Source organism: Gopherus evgoodei, chromosome 5, assembly GCF_007399415.2.
Source record: "Gopherus evgoodei ecotype Sinaloan lineage chromosome 5, rGopEvg1_v1.p, whole genome shotgun sequence".
Classification (NCBI taxonomy): Eukaryota; Metazoa; Chordata; order Testudines; family Testudinidae; genus Gopherus; species Gopherus evgoodei.
The window spans coordinates 123,934,370-123,956,910 of record NC_044326.1 but is presented as its reverse complement, the minus strand read 5'-3'; the positions used below and the strand labels follow the sequence as shown (position 1 = coordinate 123,956,910).

At 40.1% G+C, this 22,541-nt stretch overlaps 2 protein-coding genes across 6 annotated transcripts in view; both read right to left on the bottom strand.

Annotated features, from left to right (window-relative positions):
* LOC115652609 (ATP-binding cassette sub-family G member 2-like) overlaps positions 1–17,900 on the bottom strand; it is a 34,224-nt gene extending 16,324 nt beyond the window's left edge. Inside the window, exons 1-9 of the mRNA XM_030564887.1 lie at positions 17,521–17,900; positions 13,904–14,130; positions 12,940–12,999; positions 12,240–12,354; positions 10,508–10,660; positions 9,292–9,449; positions 6,221–6,372; positions 4,637–4,753; positions 3,173–3,417 (exon numbers count right to left, since the gene is read on the bottom strand). Coding sequence (XP_030420747.1) covers positions 3,173–3,417; positions 4,637–4,753; positions 6,221–6,372; positions 9,292–9,449; positions 10,508–10,660; positions 12,240–12,354; positions 12,940–12,999; positions 13,904–14,112 — 1,209 coding nt within the window. The 5' untranslated portion in view covers positions 14,113–14,130; positions 17,521–17,900. The remainder of the gene's footprint in view (positions 1–3,172; positions 3,418–4,636; positions 4,754–6,220; positions 6,373–9,291; positions 9,450–10,507; positions 10,661–12,239; positions 12,355–12,939; positions 13,000–13,903; positions 14,131–17,520) is intronic.
* A 412-nt stretch (positions 17,901–18,312) lies between these two features.
* The window catches only part of LOC115652608 (ATP-binding cassette sub-family G member 2-like), a 43,994-nt gene continuing 39,765 nt past the window's right edge, over positions 18,313–22,541 (bottom strand). For 3 of the 5 annotated variants that reach the window (XM_030564884.1, XM_030564881.1, XM_030564885.1), the window contains one exon: positions 18,313–21,729. In XM_030564884.1, the coding sequence (XP_030420744.1) occupies positions 21,579–21,729 (151 nt within the window). In that variant the 3' untranslated portion in view covers positions 18,313–21,578. The remainder of the gene's footprint in view (positions 21,730–22,541) is intronic. The other 2 variants (XR_004000694.1, XR_004000695.1) reach the window with 1 other exon arrangement.

Genomic DNA, 22,541 nt, shown 5'->3' with positions numbered 1-22,541 from the left:
GCACTGTGAGGTCACATTCATGACCCATCTGTCCTTTTAAGGGGCCTTTCCTGAACACAACTCTCCATCCTATACATGTAGTCTACATTCTTTGTTCCTAGATCCTGCAGTGGACTCTGTTAAAATGTATGCTGTTTGACTGTGCCCAGCTTACCAAGTGATCCAAATTGTTCTGTATAAGTGACTTCTCCTCATTATCATTTACACTCCACCAATCTTTTTGTCATCTGCAAACTTCATGATGAATGATTAAGGCCATTAATAACATTTTTGCACAGTGTTGAGTCAAGAATTGATGTCAAGAGAATCCCAGTAAAAACGCCCCACTTGGTGATTCTCTAACAATTATGTTTTGAAATCTACCAGTTAGTTTTTAATCTATTTAGTGTGTGCTATAATAATTTTATAGTGCTTATTTTTTAAACCTTAATGTTATTTGATATTAAGACAAATGTCTTACAGAAGTCTATTACATCAACACAATTATCTTTATCAACCTGTGAAGAGATGTATAGATTAATCCTTTCTGGATGAGTATAGGGTTTAAGGGAGCCTGAGAAATCTGTTAACCTAACGTGGAATAACTGGGGAGGATGTGATCAAGTTGAGGGATGAGATTAAAAGAAAATACAGGGCAGTCAGAGGAAATAGGCCCAGATGAGAGCATAGGTAGAAGTCCTCTCCCAGAAGGGATGGGACTTTAAAGGAATCTGGCTAGAGAGTCAGGTCCTGAACAAAGGAAACTCTTGGAAAAAGCCACAAAAAAGGAGATCCATAATGGCTGTGCAGCAGCCTAACCAAACTCTAAACCACCTCAAAGCATGACAGCACATTCCTCAACTTTTGATAAAAGCATATTGATTGGCATTAGTTATATTTCCATCTTTTAATCCTTTACTGCTTTGGCAATAGGACTTTTCAATCAATTCCCCCAACACATGTCAAATGCATTTCTTCACAAAAGTCATCAGCAGACCCTCTAGAAATATACTTATAAAAACAAATTACCCTTTGCCTGTTCAATGTCTTATTTGTTGATATTATTTTAAAAGAGCCTCAAATGTTTGTTTAAATACACAGCTGGTACTTGGGAAATTCTAGGAGCTATTAGATTGATTGAAGGGTGATAATTCAGCCACTAAACCATGAGAATTTTCATATTCAAGGAGCCCAGATCTCAGAATTTAAGACTGGCAAAGGCTTTCTTGTACTAGATAAAAACTAGTATCCCTGCTCTGCTGATGAGGAACAAAACAAAACTCCTAACGCAAACAAAAACAAAAACTCCTAACATAATACAAACCAAAGTGAGAATAAACCTTATCTTTTCTACAAAAAATAAATTTTAAGAGTTTGGTTTACAAAATGTGTATTTCTAATATTTCCAGCTCAAACAAATATATCCAAAAATAGTACTAGTTTAATAACTATAACAAAAGGATCTTTAATATACTAAGTGCGGAGGAGGGAGCAGAGACATTGCTGAAGTAAAGAGAAACCTCCTTCACTTTTGTACTGAAACAATAAAGTAGAAAAGAAATCACTTCTAAACTATTATTTCTTTCAAATGCTAGGTTCAAACAATATATTTTTTAAAGTAGCAACTTTGTACTTGTAACAAAGGGTGTATTTTTAAATCTATTCAATAATGGATCTAAGGGGGGGGGATTGAACCACATTAATAATTTATTTGACAGTAAAGCCCAATAGAAAGGATGTTAAAGCCTACTTGATTCCAGAACAATTCAATTATTGTTAGTTTTAAGCCAACATAAACATGAATTTTTCCAACAGATAAAAAAGTATGAATGGCTTTAATGACATAATCAGAATGATGAAAATTTGTACATGATTATTTCTTAATATGTAGAAGCAAAAAAAAAAACTTAGCAAAAATGATGGTGTCAGGCAGTTCAGTCATGGTTAAGCATGAGGGATGCATGAGTCTTAACACTATAAAGCATTTCACACATGGGACCATATCACTAAGAACCTGCTAAAGGACCAAATGTCAGGGATAATTCAGCCACTAAGCTAATTGTAGTGGAAAACAACGATCATATCAAGACCAATTTGAAGAGGATTAGCAACAACGGCTTAGTGAACTGTGCACCATTTATAGAATGTATTTGAAATCCATTCCTAATGAGGTTTGGGAGATAGAAAAGATTGTGAGAAAGAAACTCAGAACCATTAATCCTGGAGTATTATAAAGCTTGAGGGTATAATTCTTGTCACAAGATCAAGTGTTTACAAACCAATTATTAGGGATATCCATAATATCAACGTACAGATATACCTCCAAAAACCTTTTAACGTGAGAGATTCTGAACAGATCTCCCGTATGCCGGTGATCATAGTCTTTTGGAAAATGTTTGCATCCTTGAAAAATGCTCACAAAGGTTTGATTGTGTAATTTAAGCATAGTTCAGTGCAGAGCAATGCTGACATGCATTTAAGCACAGTTCAGAGATGCAGCGGGCCAATGAGAGCACAAAAAGGCATTCAGATATAATGTGTACTGGAGCTCCTGGGCATGCAGACTCTGCATATGCAATACTTCTGTGCTTTGTAGGGCAAAGCCTACTCCCCTGCGTGGCTGCCCAACACTGTTGATCAGTGCATAAAAAGGGCAGAGCCATGGCCTGCCCTTCCTCACCCTTTTGGGAACAGGAGTAACATGGGAGCAGTCCCTGAAATCCCCACTTTACGGGGCTGCAATTCCGCCTGATCCTCACATGGATTACGCAAGTGAGGAAAGGAAGGCTTCTTGTGCTCCCCTCTTTTCACTGGACACCATTGTAAGGATCAGGTTGAATCTGGCCAAAGTAGTGGTGGGACATATCAGTGCGTACATTTATATTACTGCATTTGTTGTCATTAATCTATCAATTCTAAATAGTTTATCAATCCTTCCATTTGCTGCTCCAGAAGTGTACATGTTAAGCAAAGGTAAGAAAAGGGAAAAATATGTTCTATCTTAGTTGACTATGTAAAGATTTCCACAGTGTGAAAGACTATTTAAAGTCATACTGTTGGCTAATCAATTGGAAGTTTTTTCGCTTATTTCTTAATTATTAGAAGCCAACATTTTATATTTCAACCCAACTCATCTTCAGAAAGAAACAGACTATTTATAACTGTTCATGTTTTAAAGATTCACTAAAATTACCTGGGCCATGGAACTTTGTGGGTTATATATCAAGTTTTTAAATGTGCGTCTGGACACCCACTTGAGCTGGTGAAAGAAGGAAGTGCTATATGTGATTTTCTGGAAATCTGCACTCATCTTCCTTTTATTTTTCAAAGACAGCTTCTCTAATTCTGTTTTTGTTTCTTTGTAGTAAGAGGAACTGGAAAACAACTCCGCTAATTTCTCAGCAATAGTCTTATCACCTCTGTCCTCTTCAATGGTTTCTTCAGATTAAAAAAAAATATATTGTTGAAGGAGAAATAGCAGTAGAAAGCTAAGGACAGAAATTAGTTCATGGCAGTTTAGATATGCTAAAGTTTTCTTTTCCCTCCGAAAGGGCTACATTTTATCCTCAAAAATCTCTTAGCATAAATAGAGACGAGGCTGAACCAGAATCCCACATCTAAACCTACAGAATGTTACAGCAATTCAGATCAGGATTCAAGCTTCAAAGCTCAAGTTTATTTCCATATCGGGCACAAAGAAGTATCCCAGTAATGGGATACCTAGGACCAGGTTGGGGACCACGTGGAAATGATGATGACATGCACTGTACAGTTTATTGCTGGGTATACTCCCAGGTATTTTAAGTGAATGAAGTTGTGGCCTAGTTAAACCACATGTATTGCCTCCTGCATTTTTTCCAGGGTGGCCAGAATATCTAATGGCAAACCAAACATGTCCCAGAATAAACTGTGTGGTTCAGATGCCATAACACAGGTTTCTCTTCATGTTCTCAGGGACCTTATATTTTCTGAATGCAACTCCCCAAGAAGTTCCCTGAGAATGTAAAGCTGAAAACTATGTTAAAATCTTGGAGGCTGAATCACACAATCTAGCCGTAATCTTACCCACAAGTAACTGCAGGCACAAAATTAGAAACAAAAGAGTTTTCTGCTTTTAGACAAGGAGCGGCATTTGGAGCAATGCTCCAGTATGTACTCCTCTCCCAGGCGGGTGAGACGTCTCGAGTGCCTGTTATTAATAGGCATGGTACAGTTGCACAACTGACAGGTTTTGAAGCCCAGAGACTTGGAATCTGGCATGATGTGGGAATACCCTTAGGTAAAGAAGGGGTGTTGGAAAGCTCTTAGTTAAGTCCCCCTCCCAACAGGCAAAACAAAGAAAGTAAAGTTAAAAATTAATAAATTAAATCTTAAAAAGCTTAAACAAGCTCACAAAGTGAGGAGAAGCTATGTTGCATGAAGACACGTGTTGCAGGTGTTCCGGCACGCACCACAGTTACTAAGAAGGAACAGAGTATAGACTGCAACCACTCCACCTCTTATCCTTCACCTATGATAGCGAAGAGGTCATTAGGGGTTCAGGTGTGGCCATAACAGATACTGCTATTCAAAAAGAATCTGATCTCGCACACATGGGGTGCATGTGCATCATGAATGGGATCAGTGTGGACAATCACTTGACCTCCAGCTCCCATACCTGATAAATTGTATTGACTGACAAATTCTGATTTGCTCAGATTCACAGCAGTTGAGTCTCCATTAATGATATCCAGAAAAAAATCAGCAGGATTGTTATATGGCTCACATTCATAACCTGCAAAGAAATAATATCAGATCTCTAAAATAAGTCATTCAATAGATGGGAAAAATATGTTGCAATATTAAGGGTAATATTATTAAAAACTGTCTTAAAGGGAAAGCAATTAGCCATCAAAAGGTACCATCTAATGCAACAAGTCAGCTTCACCAAAGATAAAAATAGAATGGGCCCAAACTACAAAGTTCATGTGTGTTTGGTTCCAGAATTTTGGTTCATTCCGTTACGAAGGCACACTTCAGATTTGGATTTGGATGATCACCACGCTTTCAAATGCCTGACCAAAATAGGGGCTTGAATGAGACACTAAGCTGTCTGAAGTCTATCCAGACAAAACAGTGATACATTTAGGGTGGCATAAGCATCTAAAGGATTTGGTAGGGATGATATTGGTCCCTATTTTCACAACATGGGTGTACTGCTGGCTCCTGACTCCTTCTGAATCCCCAGGAAGCATTAGTAGCCAAATGTCTTTTTCCATTTGGTCATGAACATTTCTCTCTTTCATGAATCTCATAGCAATTATCCATGCCTCCGTGATTTCCTTATGGAATTATTAAAATATGCTTCATATGGGACTATCCATAAAGACCATTTAGAAATTATACTTGGTTTAGAATGCAGCTGCTCATTTATTTAGCAGGGTAGGATGTACAGAGAACATTAGATCAGTTCTCCAAGGTCTGAATCGGCTTCCTCCTGTTCATTTCTGGATGCAATTAAGGTATTGATAGTAATGTATCAAATTCTGCAAGATTTGGGACTTAACTACCTAATGAACAACTTCTCTCTCTATATGCATTCTTAGCAGCTGCAATCAGCTGAGATGCTCTTGCTCAAAAGTCCTTATATACAAACATCCAGGATTTAAAGGCAGGATGTTATTAGTGGAGTGCCACTGACTCTGGAACATGCTTGCCCCAACTGCTCTGACAGAGTCTATTGGAATATTCAGATAAACATTTTAAACACATTATTTCACAACACAGCTAAGACTTTTGAATTAGGATATGTGGTTAGAAAACATTTAGTTCTTTAAAATATTAAAAATTGCTATATCTTAATAGTGTTCATATCTTACACTCCACTTTTGATGCAAGCTCTACAGGAAGATGAGTCTTGATGATTGGTCTTGGGATACAAAGCTTTTAGCATAGTTCATCATCTCAGAGGCCACAGTGATGGGGATTCACAGCTTAAATAAATGATATTTGCTCCTTTTTTTTAATACCGAATTCATTGTTAAACAAGATGTCATTCATTCCTTACTTATACAGTAGGGCCCAGATCCTCGGAAGTATTTAGGTGTCTAACTTCCCCTGAGATCAATGGGAGTTAGATGCCTAATTACCTTTGAGAATCTGGGTCAAAAATCAGTATAATGTGCTGGAAGGCTAGAGGTCAATATCAATACAATATGCTGGAAGACCACCATTGTGACTTGAACTCCCTTTGAAAGCTCACCAATAGATTTGAAGTACTGCAGAGCATTCCGAGCAGGGCCATGGTACAACAGGCTTCCTGCAGCCAGTAACATCAGGCTATCAAACAATCTGAATATGGAGTACCGGGGCTGATGAAGTGAAAAGATTATTGTTTTCCCCTGACTTGACATCCTGAATGCAAAAAAACAGAATAGGAGAGGCATTCAACCTCTGCAACTACAGCATTCCTTTTCTCTTATATTTTCTTTCTGCTATGAATGGCTAATACCACTCATAATCTGAAGTAATGACAAACAGATCAAATCAAATCCTGGAGTCCTCTCTCAATTTGTACTCAATCATTACTTAAGCAAGTGCCCATTAACTTCAATAGTAGCTTGTTTAAGTAAAAACTGAGTCAAAGAAGAATACGGACCTCAGAATTTGGCCCATTATTCATAAAGTATACCCTTATAATGAATTATTCTCATGATGTGTACTTAAGCATTATTCTTTTGATGAATTGATAGCTGAAATGAGATGAAAGACCATATATTTTCCAAAGAACCATTTATAGAAAATAAATTTTTGTGCAAATATCTGTAACATCTTAGGATAAATTGCATATTGTTTTATAAGATATAATGGAGCAAACAAAGCAGAAGAAAGTTTAAAAGGGCCAAATCCTAAAGCCCTTATTAGGTGGGACAAAGAGAAAGTGGGGATTATCAAGTTTTGGTCAGATTCTAACCTCTCATACCTACAGGACCAAGTAATGTAAATTACTGCAGAAGCGTTTAAGTATAAAGTAACTAGCAATGCTCTTCCTTCCATCAGGTGTGGCATTCCCTCACCCACTCCAAACACATGACACATTATTCAGAGAGCTGTCCTAGGGATATTGAGAACTGGCAGGATAGGTAACTGTGAATGCATGAGATTTCTATATCAAAGTTCCTTTCCCTAGGCAGATCCTCCAAAAGGATTTGTTTGTTGGTCCAAACTCCCTGCCCCTTTTGGCACAGTGGGGGTTGTGGGACGGGAAAGAGAGTCTGACCCATTGTAGTGAGGCAGACTGGCATCCTGTCATAAACAGATAGCAAAGGGTTAATGTATCTTACCCCTGGAAAGAAGTAACCTGAAACACCTGACCAGAGGACCAATCAGGAAGCCAGACTTTTTCAAATCTGGGTGGAGGGAAGTTTGTGTCTGAGTTCTTTGTCTTCTGCCTGTCCCTCTCGGCTATGGGAAGGATTTTTCTATTTCCTGCTTTCTAATTTTCTGTTTCCAAGTTGTGAGTACAAAGATAGGTTTGGGTTTTTTTGTATTTACATGTATGTAGTTGCTGGAATGTGTTAAATTGTATTCTTTTTGAATAAGGCTGTTTATTCATATTTCTTTTAAGAAATTGACCCTGTATTTGTCACCTTAATACAGAGAGACCATTTTTATGTATTTATTTTCTTTTTACATAAAGCTTTCTTTTTAAAACCTGTTAGAGTTTTTCTTTAGTGGAGAACTCCAGGGAATTGAGTCTGTGCTCACCAGGGAATTGGTGGGAGGAAGAAGTCAGGGGGAAATCTGCGTGTGTTAGATTTACTAGCCTGACTTTGCATTCCCTCTGGGTGAGGGGGGAAGAGAGATTAGCTCTCGGTACTTCTGTTTTCCAAGGCTGGAAACGGGGAGGGTGGAATCCCTCTGTTTAGATTCACGGAGTTTGCTTCTGTGTATCTCTCCAGGAACACCTGGAGGGGGGAAGGGAAAAGGTTTATTTCCCTTTGTTGTGAGACTCAAGGGATTTGGGTCTTGGGGTCCCTAGGGAAGGTTTTTGGGGGGACCAGAGTGCCCCAAAACACTCTAATTTTTTGCGTGGTGGCAGCTTTACCAGGTCCAAGCTGGTAACTAAGCTTGGAGGTTTTCATGCTAACCCCCATATTTTGGACGCTAAGGTCCAAATCTGGGACTAGGTTATGACACATCCCACTGAGTCAGAGAGGGAGGAGTCATTCTGTGATCACTGGTGGGTGGAGCCAGGCTAGGCTCACCCTTCCTGCTGAAAGCTAAGGGGTGGGGCAGGAAGTATAAAAGGGAGAGCCTATAACCCAGCTGAGTTTGAGCCAGGGAAGGCAGCAAATGTATCCTGGTTGCTGCAGCTCCCTGGAGTGAAACCTGTGTTGTGCCTTGCCATGCCCTGCTGCTGAAGGAGACTGACTCAGGCAAAGAGCTGCCAGGACTGCCATTCACCATACCCCAAAGAGACCAGGGACAACCTGAGCTGCAGGTACATGATGGTGGGCAAGCAGAAAGTAGTCCAGGGACGGCCAGCTATAGTTAGGGTGACCAGATGTCCTGAATTTTATAGGGACAGTCCCAATTTTGGGTCTTTTTCTTATATAGGCTCCTATTACACCCACACCCCCTGTCCTGATTTTTCAGTTGTTGTCTGGACACCCTGCCTATGGTCCAGTTGTATTGTTGCCTGAATCCAGGTCAGTGTATTGTGGCTGGATCCCCCCTGACCCAATTATGGAACCATCTGCCACTGTTAGGGCCCTGGAATAGGACCTGGTGGAGTAGGGTGGGCCTGGGACCCATGGGGTGGCAGCTTCTTCACCTTAGGCCAAGGGGCCTGCATTTGTCTGCCATCTGCCTGGGTGAGGATGAGACACTGTCTGGTGTTTCACTCTGCCTGAAGGCCTGAACTCCCTAAGACTATTTGATTCCTCTGTCTTGGCTGATGGCTGGATCCCCGAGACTGTTTGTTTGCCCTGCTCTATCCTGCCAGAGGGGCCTTGACCCCACCACTTACATCACAACTCCCCTGAAACAGGGCAGTGCCCCAGTGATGTAATGAAGTTGTGTGGCCTCCCACTGAGCCAGAGAGGGAGGGATGACTGCTAACGCACTACACTAGCTGATAGCAGAATTAGAAGGAAATTCCATTTGTGGAAGCCTGCAGTTTCCATTCCCTTACATGGGAATAACCCAGTCATAAACCAATACATCAGGCTGTGACTATTCCTAAACATATATTAATTCCAGATATAGTATATAGAGTACACTTCTATCAAAGACAAGATAGTTCTTTCCCGGTGATTCCATTGCAGTCACCTTTTCAGGAGCAGCAAGACAGCATTGGCAGTGCTGGCATCTAATCCAGTAGTTGGTTCATCTAAGAACAAGACTGCAGGGTCAGTAATGAGTTCCATTCCAATATTGGTTCTTTTTCTCTCTCCCCCAGATACACCACGAATAAACTGGGTGCCAACCTAGTGCAAAAAAAGCATCACACCTTTAAAAGGAGGTTTCTTAATTAACTAATTTTTATTAACCTTCTCAAAATCCTGGAAAATATTAGAGCCAACTTCAGGTGTTAGATCAGAAACCAATTTTTAAATGAAACAAACACAGTCACATTATTTAGTGATGAAATGATAGCAATGCATCAAAAATGAAAAAATTATCCAGTTTTCTAACAAAAAAAATTAAGATTCAGTTAAGATGGTAAATGAAGGTAGCTTTTTAAAGAGTGCCTTATTAGAGTGCTGTAAATTTAAAACAAGAAAAATGTGTCTCTATGCTGCTAATCCCCAGGACTTTTAAGCACCTCAGGATTAAAAAATACATATAGACTCGTATTTAGTGTGTGTGAATGGTGCACAAATGGTGGGATGTCAGGGAGCAAAGTGCAATTCTATTCTGAAAAGTGAGTATGAAAAGAGCACCTTCTAAATCCACAGATCTGCTCCCTGCACGTATGCAAAGTCATATTTGATTACTTTCAGGACAAAAATAATTTGTACTGTATTTTATTCCTATGAGAGTGACTGAGATGTCATCTGTTCTTTTAACAGAATTATTTAAATTCCATTTGCTCAACCAATCAGTGACATCTGTACATCCCCCATTCGAAGTATCACAAAGCATCATTTGATATGCAGAATCTTTATTATTCATGATAAAGTGCTAGAAAGCAACAACTCAGCTTCATTTACAGAACCCAGGGTTTAACTACAGAGATGGAAGTTAGGAAAAAACACTTTCTGAATTGTAAATTCTATACATTTGATATAGAAATCACTGAGATACTATGTATAGAACATCACAATGCCATTTTCAAGTCTCTTTTCAGGGTAGAAGTATACTTTAAGGTAGTTTTAACTCTGCATTTCCGCCTTTTCAAATGTTTGCTGATTGTAACTACAACATTCTAATTAGGTTGGTTGCTTTGTTAAATGTTATGTAATTACAACACTAACTGTCTCATACCTCAGCTTCTTGTTTGGTAATATTAAATACCATGTCATGCTATGCCATGTGTAGTTACCTTGGAATCTGCCACTTTGGCCAAACCCAGTTCCCTGATGATTTGGTTCACCCGTTCCTTCTTTTCCTGTTCAGATACGGTACTTGGCAATCGAAGTGCAGCTGAGAACTCAAAATTTTCTCTCACTGTCAGTGTCCCCATAACCACATCATTCTTACAAGACATAAAAATATTAGCAAGTTTTACTTTCAAGCTTAATTTTTCCTTTATTTATACCATGCAAGAATATTGTAATGAATAAGCACTAACATCTGCAGGAAGGGAAAACTGAACGAGACCAAAGTTCATAAATATGATACTCTTGATACAAGGGTCCAACAGAGCTTCTTTCATCAACAAGCAAAGTCTTTTCAGATATATGCAACAACCTTTACAATTAAATTATCTTTACTTTTGAAATCATATTAACATTGTTTAACTTCTCACGGTGGTATCTGTATTGAGGGATTTTGTGCCAGTGAACTAGGGAGATTCCCGAGCCCAGAGAAGCCCCAACCTCTAGTGGTCTGTTTACTTGTACTGGAGAATGCCTGGCTGTGGTCTGTGGAAATAGAAGCCCAAATCCTTACTATATTGAATTCCTAATGCTAGATAATCTAAAACCATGTTTGCCTACACTGGCTAGTAGGCTTCCTTCCAGTAGCAGTGTGAACATACCCTAAGCTCTCTCTAGGACATCGCAGTTGGAGGCAAAAAGAGCAAAGCAGAAATCTGAATATACAAGTAATAACAGGAGAAATGAAAAAAATGTAATGTAAATAACTTTGTACAAAGCTAATACAATTGGGCCCTTATCCTAGCTGACCCCTCAAGACAATACTGTAATAAAATTTAATATTGAAATAAATGTAAAGTAGACACATCTGAAAGAATCAACAATGGGGCACATGACTTATAAGGAGAAGTGGAGGGAACTGGGGTTATTTAGTCTGCAGAAGAGCAAAGGGGGATTTGACAGCAGCCTTCAACTACCTGAAGGAAGGGTTCCAAAGAGAATGGAGCTAGGCTGTTCTCAGTAGTGGCTGATGACAGAACAAGGAACAATGGTCTCAAGTTGCAGTGGGGGAGGTCTAGGTTGGATATAAGGAAACACTATTTCACTAGGAGGGTGGTGAAGCACTGGAATGGGTTACCTAGGGAGGTGGTGAAATCTCCTTCCTTAGAGGTTTTTAAGGTCAGGCTTGACAAAGCCCTGGCTGGGATGATTTAGTTGGTATTGGTCCTGCTTTGAGCAGAGGCTTGGACTAGATGACCTCCTGAGGTCTCTTCCAACCCTAATATTCTATGATTCTAACTGCAGGTCATTTTCTTGCAAATTTTCAGCAATGATTAGCAACATAACAATTGGGTTGAAAATAAGAGAAGATTTTGTGTTTAACATCTTATTGTAGTCTTTGAGGCCAATGAAAATAAGTTCAAATTCAGGTGAAATTCAGTCAGATCCAGTATAATAACCAAAGTGTAGTAGCAAATGGAAAAACTATCAAATGTGATGAGGTGTTTGTTTACAACAGAAAAAAAATTATCAAAAAATGGGACACTAGAAAAAGAGTAAGAAACACTACACTCGTTTCTACATTTTGTATCAGGTTCTTTTGTTAATAAATTTATACCATAATTCTCATCACAGGTCTGTATGAATCAATTAGTGGTTAGTTGTAATCCAGATTGTCTGTCTCTCTGGAGGGAGGTTAAAACAGTAAAGGCAGACAGTAACTGCAGGCTCATTTACCTGTACCACATATCCAGAGATGCATTTAAAATTGGCAGGCCGAGGAGCTCCATTTATCAAAATCTCTCCAGAGAGCCCGTGAGGATCTTTCCTTGCAGCTAAGATATCTAATAGCCTAGAAAAAGAAAAATCAGGCTCCCAAAAGGGTTCTGAAGAGGAAATCTTTGAACAGTGGAGTAGGTAGAAGATAAATTTGGCATACAAATCCAGTTAACAAAATGTGTTGTGCACACAATTTTGATGCTGAAATGCAAGCTCAGCTTTTCTCCTGTGACAGGATCTGCTCACCCAATAAGCAGAGGTGGGACTGTCAGAGTTAGGGCTCCCTGATTTTGAGGGAGCTTTTGTGCTGGCCTTGGAAAAGGTTTGAGCAGCCTATGAGCTGCTGCAATTTATGCCAGCTGGAAATGGTTCCAAAACTTAGATTTACATCACAAATTTAGTTTGTACACCTAAATCAAGTAGCTGAACTCCAGATACTTTATTTTTGAGCATGGAAATCTGAGTTGTCGTTTGGGTGATAAAGATGCAGTTTGGGGCATATTAAGAGTTTGGGTTGAAGCCAGTTTGAACACTTGGCACTTGTGTTCCTAATAATCCGTACTATAATTATGCAGGCACAATTTCTGTTTGGCATGGTTTTTCAATGTGATGAATATGGATAACATAAAACAAGTCCTTTCATTGCTTCAATACTTACGAAGATTTGCCACTGCCAGTGGGTCCCAAAATTGCGTTAAGACCGGGTCTCATAATCCCACTGCAAACAAAAGCAACACTTCCTGAATACATGGTTCTATTTGTAGATTAATTCACTTAAAATGAAGGCCTTTTTTTTGTGTGTACATGGTATTGTAAAAACCAAATCCTTTGGGAACTGGTGATGTTCCTCAGCTATGTGAAATAACAAAATTATAAAAAAATTAATGAACTTCTAGCAAGTATTTTTAGTTTTGAAATATACTAAATTATATTTCAGAGTGGTAGATGTGTCAGTCTGTATCAGCAAAAAAACAACAGGGAGTTCTTGTGGCACCTTAGAGACTAACAAATTAAAAAACAAAAACAAAAAACCCCACACATTTAGCTCCTCTTTTTCTCCCAAAGTTCATGTCTAATTGCATACCTATACACATTTTTCCTGAGAATTTACAGTTTGTGCCTACAAACTAGTGACTTGCACATGAATGTGATTAGACAGCTCTTTGCCATCAGAACTAAGGTAGGCTTTGAGTTAAGCATCTGGAAAGTGATTTTCAAACTCTCAAATACATCAGAATTTCAATATGAATCACAAATTACAACTGAACTGTCAACACTTCTATATCAGGGTTCTAAACTACCAGTTCAAATAATTTCTTCACTTTTTTCTTTCAAATTATTATACATTTATAAAAGTAATATATCAGTACAGCATTAAGTTTAAATAACACACAACTGATGTTGTAAACCTCATGTATTAAATGTATCAATATCACATTAATTCTGTTTTATAAACTTATACTAAAGTTAACGTATAAAGTGTGAATTCAAAAACTGGATTTTTACAGTCATTTTATCAATCATTCCTGAATCTATCTGATGGATGTTGACATGAGGTTGTTGACTAAGTTGTATGAAAAAGAAAACAAATAACATACACTAGACATTTTTTAAATACATACTTGATATCTTTCAAAATTTGTTTAGGAACGGCTTTTTGACAATATAAAAAGCCACTCTTCACTTTCACTCTGTAGCAGATGTTGTGAAAGGTCACAGTGGCTTCTGCAGGAAACTTTGGCTTTTCTATAGAGGACAGTTTTCTCCAGGGGAAGCCATTGGTACTTGGTTCTGATATCTGAATACTGCTGTGTGGTTGGTTCTCTGTCATTCTGGAAGGATGTTTCTGCTGTTTATAACAAAAATAATTATAGTAAAAGTTACTATTTTTATTTTTTTTATTCACAATAAAAAATCAATAGAAACAAGTAGTTAAAATATAATGTTAATGTTTTGTTGTGGGAGAAACCTACATGTATGGTAACATTTATGACAGTCTCATATCCTATTAATTCCTCTTTAAAAAAATCAACTATACAATAACAGCAAGATTTCAGTCAACTACAGCATACCAAAATTGAACGCCATTATCCGAGAAATGACATATAAATACCTCCTAACACTATTATGTCTTCTTTTTTAAAATAAAGCCCAATTCCTTCAAACTATTATTTACCTGTTAGCCTTTTCCTCAAAGCATTACTCAGTTTTTGAACCCACCAATGAACAAATCATCTCCATAAAGTTAAATCTCTGGAAAGAAGGCAACAGCAGAACTTTCAATCTTTACTAAGCAAGATACAATATTTTGCTTTTTCATATTGTAATTTGAATATAATGCAAACAAGAACCTACAAAGAGACAAGTACCACACCTGTATTATGGCTAATTTTGTCCACTTTTATATTATACTTAATAACTCGGGCCCTATCAATTTCTCGGCAGGGAAAAATATGTCACAAACTGTGAAATAAGTCCTTCTCCATGAAATCTGATCTCCCCGTGCAGCCAGGAGCGCCCCAACCAGAGGCTCCTAGTCCAGGCCGGGCTGAGGTGGGACAGTTGTCTTTCCCCTGCACCGCCGCTCTCAGTAGGCAGATCAGACCCACCACCAGAGGCAGCCCAGAGCTAGGCTTGGGGCTTCCACTCCCATGGATTCTGCCAGGGCTCAGGGTGCCCATTCTTCCAGGGACCCAGAAATTGGCCAGGGCCCTTGTGTTAATCCATCACTGGCAGATACTAGCAGCTATAAACCCTCAGTTTCGGTGCTCTCAACAGCAAGGAGGAGATGCCTGCAGGAACCTCCTCCAGCTGCAGGAAGCGCTGGGGCTGCTGCCCAGCCATGGAGCTTCCTGAAGCCAGGGGAAGTACCCAGAGGTGGGTCTGATCTCCCCCGACGAGGAGCTGTGCAGGGGAAGAGCAAGTCCTGTTCCTCTCCAGCCTGTGCAGACTAGCAGATAGGAGCTCCTGGCTGGGGCATGCCTTGCAGAATTGGGAGATCAGACTCCTTTCCACCTCCAGGAGCCTCCTCCCTCTTCAGGAAGCTCCACTGCTGCTGCCTTCAGAGCCCAACGGTGAAGGCACCATGGAAGTGAGGGTGGCAATCCTGTGACACCCTTACAACAAATTTGCAAAGTCCCCCCACAGTGCCTTTTTGAGTTGGGACCCCCATGGTTACACCATGAAATTTCAGATGTAAACATCTGAAATTGTGAAATTGACCAATTTTAAAACCCTCTGGCCATGAAATTGACCAAAATGGACCCTGGATTTGGTAGGGCCTTATTAATGATTTAGACAACATAATGTTCAGTGCAATGACTATGTTTGTAAGTGTCACAAAATTACGGACAAAACATATTAGATTGTATGTGAGGGGAGTATAGATTTATAAAAATCAATGTAAAGAAATGAAAGGGTAATAAGACTAAAAATAAATCAACCAAACCAAGAGTTATAAAGACTCAGTTGTTTTACAGTGATTTGAGTATATATTTATATTTATAATGTACTTAGGGAAGTGCTTTTCATACAGACTATTTTTTTGCACAATATTTACTATTGGTTAACTTTATAGAAATGTTTTTAGTTCTCATTTAAAGTAAAGGGACTGAGGGATACCTAGTTTATCACTTCTCTGAAAGGATATTTGTATGTGATTGGAGTGGAGATGGGGGGGTTGTATGGGTGGGGGGTGTAGATGTAAATGGGGGTGCAGTTGTGTATGGGTAGGATGATGTATGTATTTGTGCAGTGCAAAATGGGTTATAGATGTGTATGGGGATAGGTATAGATGTATGGGTGGGATGTAGGTGTAGATGGAGACTTTAAGTGTGTATGGATGGGGAGGGGTATAAATGGAGGTGTAGGGGTTTGGATGGGGTGTAGATGTGTATGTATGGGTGGGGTGTAGTTGGAGATGTAGGTGTATAGATGGTTGTGGTGCGGATGGGTGTGTATGAGCAGGTTGTACATGGTTGGGCTGTAGGTGTAGAGATGGCTGCAGTGCAGATGGGGTGTAGGTGTGTATGTGAAGGGTGTAGATGGGGGGTTGTACATGGTTGGGCTGTAGGTGTGTATGTGAAGGGTGTAGATGGGGGGTTGTACATGGTTGGGGTGTAGGTGTGTATGTGAAGGGTGTAGATGAGGGGGTTGTACATGGTTGGGCTGTAGGTGTACAGATGGCTGCAGTGCAGATGGGGTGTAGGTGTGTATGTGAAGGGTGTAGATGGGGGGTTGTACATGGTTGGGCTGTAGGTGTGTATGTGAAGGGTGTAGATGGGGGGTTGTACATGGTTGGGCTGTAGGTGTGTATGTGAAGGGTGTAGATGGGGGGTTGTAGGTGTGTATGTGAAGGGTGTAGATGAGGGGGTTGTACATGGTTGGGCTGTAGGTGTAGAGATGGCTGCAGTGCAGATGGGGTGTAGGTGTGTATGTGAAGGGTGTAGATGGGGGGGTTGTACATGGTTGGGGTGTAGGTGTGTATGTGAAGGGTGTAGATGGGGGGGTTGTACATGGTTGGGCTGTAGGTGTAGAGATGGCTGCAGTGCAGATGGGGTGTAGGTGTGTATGTGAAGGGTGTAGATGGGGTTGTACATGGTTGGGGTGTAGGTGTGTATGTGAAGGGTGTAGATGAGGGGGTTGTACATGGTTGGGCTGTAGGTGTAGAGATGGCTGCAGTGCAGATGGGGTGTAGGTGTGTATGTGAAGGGTGTAGATGGGGGGTTGTACATGGTTGGGCTGTAGGTGTGTATGTGAAGGGTGTAGATGGGGGGTTGTACATGGTTGGGCTGTAGGTGTGTATGCGAAGGGTGTAGATGGGGGGTTGTACATGGTTGGGGTGTAGGTGTGTATGCGAAGGGTGTAGATGGGGGGTTGTACATGGTTGGGCTGTAGGTGTGTATGTGAAGGGTGTAGATGGGGGGTTGTACATGGTTGGGCTGTAGGTGTGTATGTGAAGGGTGTAGATGGGGGGTTGTACATGGTTGGGCTGTAGGTGTGTATGCGAAGGGTGTAGATGGGGGGTTGTACATGGTTGGGGTGTAGGTGTGTATGCGAAGGGTGTAGATGAGGGGGTTGTACATGGTTGGGCTGTAGGTGTAGAGATGGCTGCAGTGCAGATGGGGTGTAGGTGTGTATGTGAAGGGTGTAGATGGGGGGGTTGTACATGGTTGGGCTGTAGGTGTGTAACAGTGGGGTTGAACCCCGCTCCCCGCAGCACGGTTACCGTCACCCTTACCTTGCAGGGCTCAGGGGGAGTGGCTGGTTGGATTTTCAGCTGCTGCTGGGATCCCGCTCCGCTCCCTGCCCCTGCGGCAGCGAAGCGCCCGCTACCGCCCCGCACTGGCCTGCGCAGCAGTGGGCAGGGGAGAAGGATGCGGGGGCAGGCACGTGACGAAGAAGGGTGGCGGGTGCTGGGTTCGCGCCGCTGGGGTGGGACGCGGCTCCTGGCTTGGGAGGCTCGCGCCTGCCCATCCCCCCATCCCGGTCTCACTTCTCAGGCAGCCCTTCTCGCCCGCGCGCAGTTGTTCCCCCCGCGCGTGCAGAGTAACGGCTTTAACGGCTGCCACTGGGAGCGCGCGCACCTTTCAACGGCCCGGCCAGGGACGTAGCCGCCTCATTGTTGGTTCTCTGCCCCGGGCACTGGGGGCCCTTGCTCCGCGCTCCGCGCGCTCACTGGCGCCGTGTTGTGCCCCCTCCCTCTCCCAATCCAAGCGCCTGAGAAAGAGAGCGCGAGGGTGTCGAGTACTCGCCCGTCTTGTGCCACGGACAAAATTGAAATAAAAATCCCCCCAAAAGTTTAAACATAAACAGCGACATTATTCACTGACACTTTATGTTTGTATATAAAAATACATTCTGCCATGGGTATCGATGTGGTTATCCCGAAAAGCTGTGCAATAAAATCCAATATTCTCCTTTTAATATTGGCCAGTTATAGATGTGTGATGCCAATTTCAAGAACCCTGTGTAAATGGTTGGCTCTAACAACAAAAGAGGGACTAGGAAAATAATTCACTAAAATCAGTGGCACAGTCAGAAAAGGCTTTATTTGTGAGCATGGTACAAACCATTTGCTTAGGAACCTGCTGATTTTAAGGCCATGGCACTGGTGAGCTATTGGCTACTTTGATGGTAATTTACCTTGACTGTGAGAGATGATATTTAGAAGGTTTGCATAATGAATATCAATGTTACATACAAATTTGCTTCTGTTATACAGGAATATATTATTTGCATATACTGTACAGTTCAGATATCTCACTGGAGATTGTGACAAAACAGCTTATTTTGTGACAGGTCAGAAGGAAAGACAATAATCAAATAATACATAGTATTATTGGAATCAGTTCAATGACTGTTAAGAGGTACATTTTATATTTTAATTAATGGAACAAACATACAGAATATGAATAACTAACAATCAGTCCTACCACATAAAAATTTGTTTCAGCCACTTACATTGCTGTGTGACTGACCATTATGCCCCCAAAAGGTTAAAAATAAAATGTCAACCATTCAGAAACCAGCTTATTCAGAGATGCACAATGTGTTTCTAAAAGACTGTACTTTTCAGGGGTGACTTGCTGTGACTGAATGAAGTAAACAGGCATGAACTCTATGCTAGTAAGAATGTCAGTATAGCATACTGTGAGTGAGGAACCATCACTGTACCAGCATCCATCAGACACTATTACAAACCATGTTATAAAATCAGTTATGAAACATGGCTTTATACTTTTGATAAATGCCTTGGTAGAAAATACACAGTAATTATATTTTATCTGTTACATCACTATGGTTTGAGTTCACATGTTAACTGGGTTTCTCCCCATGACTTTAGGAAACAGCAGTAGCTAAGATATAAATAGAATTAATGTCAACAACAAAGGTCTGAAACATTTGGAAATTTTAAAACTACAGCTTACCTGATTTATTTTGCTAGTAACCTAAAATAAAGAGGAGGGAGGATTTTGGTAAAGAAAATACATGGAGAAGAAAATTAAAAATGGTGGGATACCAGCTTTTAGGACTTCAGGGAAAACCATACTGCAGTGTATTACAACCCACATGCATATAAAAGGACTCTTCAGTTTTTTCAAAAAGTGTTTTACTGATGCTTCACTAATGACAATGCATATGTTCTCAAGCCCCAGACACAAGCTTTTCTGTCCACCATTGAGAAAGATGTGAACACATCAGTGATAATGAAAACCAAACTAAAACTATTCCCACATACATTTGGGCACAATCCTGCAGCCCTACTGACCTCAATTGAACACTAAGGGCTGCAGAATTGGGTTCTTTTTACATGTTTTTGTTACTTATTAAAACATTTTATTTCATATTACAAATTTCACAGAGAAAATGGGTCAGTAGCAGGACTGGTGATGTTCAGTTTATGGATGATCTAGAAGAGTTAAATGTTGAGACAGTAAAATTTGTGTCTGACAGGAAATTATTTAAATTAGTCAAGACTAGAGAGGAATGTGTTCAATTTCAGAAGGACCTAACACACTTAAGTAACTGGGCCACACAATGTTAAATAAAATTCAGTATGGACAAGGGCAGTAATGCATACTAGAGGGAACTTCACATACATAGTGACAGAGTTTGAATTGTTACCATGGGAAAAATATATAAGAATCATTGAAGGCAGCTCACTGAAGATGTGCAACAATGGAAAAACTGTTAAGATGTTAGGCTCTGCTAAAATGGATAATGGAATACAGAAAGCATTATAATACCATCATAACCAGATAATACGTCCTTTGAATAACACATTTATTTTTGGTCACCACATTAAAAAGACACACTATAGCTGCAACAGAAAAAATCCTAAGGACAACAAAGATAATTTGTTGCACAGGAGCTGAGAAGCCTTCCATTCAAGGAGAGTAGGAATAAATACAACAGAGTTATATAAATTAACAGAATGGAGAATATCTTTAGGGTACACCTATCTTCCCCTTCAGATAACACAAAAACAGGAGGTACTTCACATAAGGAAATTTAAAATGCAACATAAAGTGATAATTTATTTACCTGTAGAGACTACATATTAATGTATTACAGCTGTAGTATGTTATTAAGGCAGTGTTGCCAGCTCTCATTACTTGATCATGAGTCTGGCAATGCTTGGCAATGCTTCCTTAAACCCTCAATGGCTGGAATCAAGCGATCACATGAGAATCTCAGCTCTCACTTCAAAGAAGTTTCTAGCCCACATGGTTACAGAATAAAGCTTGAAAACATGAAGCAAATTCACCCTAAGAGCTCAGAAACCAGAAGACAAATAAAAATAACCAGAAAATTATTACTTAAAAAAAAAAATCTCACAATGGAGACAGGACACCAAAGTAGATTACTGGTCTGTTGCTGCATGGTAATTTCTGTGTTCCTAACTGAAACACTGTGCAAAGAAAACATACATTATATTTGGCATGTATATTTTAATGCACATTTTCCCATGCATGTTAGTTAAGGTTTGTATTCAGCAATAAATATTTCCACATTACTGAAGCCATGCAAACCAATTTTACATCTGACCAGTGAGCAGATGTGAGAGGTAGAGCAGAGCCATAACCTCACCTTCTGGTTGCTTCTCCTTTTTTGGCACTGCACCTCAAGGAATAAGACACTCCCAGCATGCCCCAACTAACCACAGGGGCTGCAATTCTTCCTAGTTCTTATGCAGACTACACAAAGGTTGGCAGCTTCTTAGCCTTCCCCACCTCACCACCGACTATGCAACCATATAAGGATCAGGCAAAATCTGGCCCATGGCAAAAATGATGACTACAGCGTGGTGGAGTGTGTGTGGAGCAGGGAAATAGGAGAGATTAAAATATTAAATTAGTGTTCCAGGACCTTAAAAATAGATATTTGGGGGGGGGGTGTCAGAGTATCACTCTGGATGTGCAAAATTAAGAAAATAAGTCCAACCATGGAACCTTTTCTTTGTGGATGGAGCCATTAATTATTACCACTTCATAATTGTTCTGAATTTTAACAAATAGCATATAGTAAAAAATTGCCTTTACAATTGGTCTAATGAAGAGATGAATACTCATATGTACATTTCATGACTATAAAGAAAATTCAGGCATATTGTAAATTTCCAAAAAGTGCATTCATTGAATATTTAGTATTGCTGAAGATTTTTGTTAACTTTGTTAAATTTTGAGGCAAGAGATAAGATACAAAAGAGTAGTATTAACAAAAAATCAAGTCAGTTTTCTAACTTATAAAACTATCCAAACAGTATGAATTACAATTTATTTACACTTTTTTGTTTTAAGATAACTTTTTCATGAAGAGCAGTTTCAGATAACAAATTGTAAGGAAAATTATTGTCATGCATGCAAGAGCCACATGATTCTGCCACAGGCCCCAGGAAGTTGCCTCAATTCCTTGGCTTTTCAAATATTCTTCTCCAGTACAATACCTACAAATACATACAGAGATTTTAAGAAGTGAATCCTTTATTAGGTGTCTGTTATGTTATGTTCATTTAAGCTGGATTTCCACATGACAACAAAGGCATTTTTGCAGCAGCCAAGTCTTAAGAAAAATGCATGGAGACGTTTCACATGTCAGGAGTTCCTGACCCCCGGAACCCAAGGATTTAAATTGCAATTTTTCTTCTCTTGATTGACTTGAGATAAGATTACAACACCTTACACACATTTAAACTACCCAGAAAGGGTTGTCCAGTGGGTAGGGTGCTAGCCTGGGACTGAAGAACCCAAATTCAATTTCCAGTTCTGCTACAAACTTTTTTTGTGTGACTTTGAGTAAGTCACTTAGGGTGCATCTATACTTAAAATGCTGCAGTGATGCTGCAGCACCACTGTAGCACTTCAGTGATGACACTAACTACCTCAATGGCAGAGGTTCTCGATGGCATAGGTACTCCACCTCCCCAAGGGGGCAGTGGCTAGGTTGACAGGAGAATTCTCCCATCAACCTAGCACTGTCTACACTGGAGGTTAAGTTGGTTTAACTGCTTCAATCAGGGTGGATTTTTCACATCCCTGAGTGACATAGTTATACTACCCTAATTTCCTAGTGTAGACCAGGCCTTATTCTCTGGATATGTCTACACTCCATCTGGGAATGAGCCTTTCAGTCCGGGTCCACAGACCTGCGCAAGCCCTGCTAATACTAATCCGCTAAAACGAGTTGTGTAGATGTTGCTTTGTTCAGGCTCTCCAGCCTCCCTTCCCATGCTTGGGAGACTCAAGTGCAATGTCTACA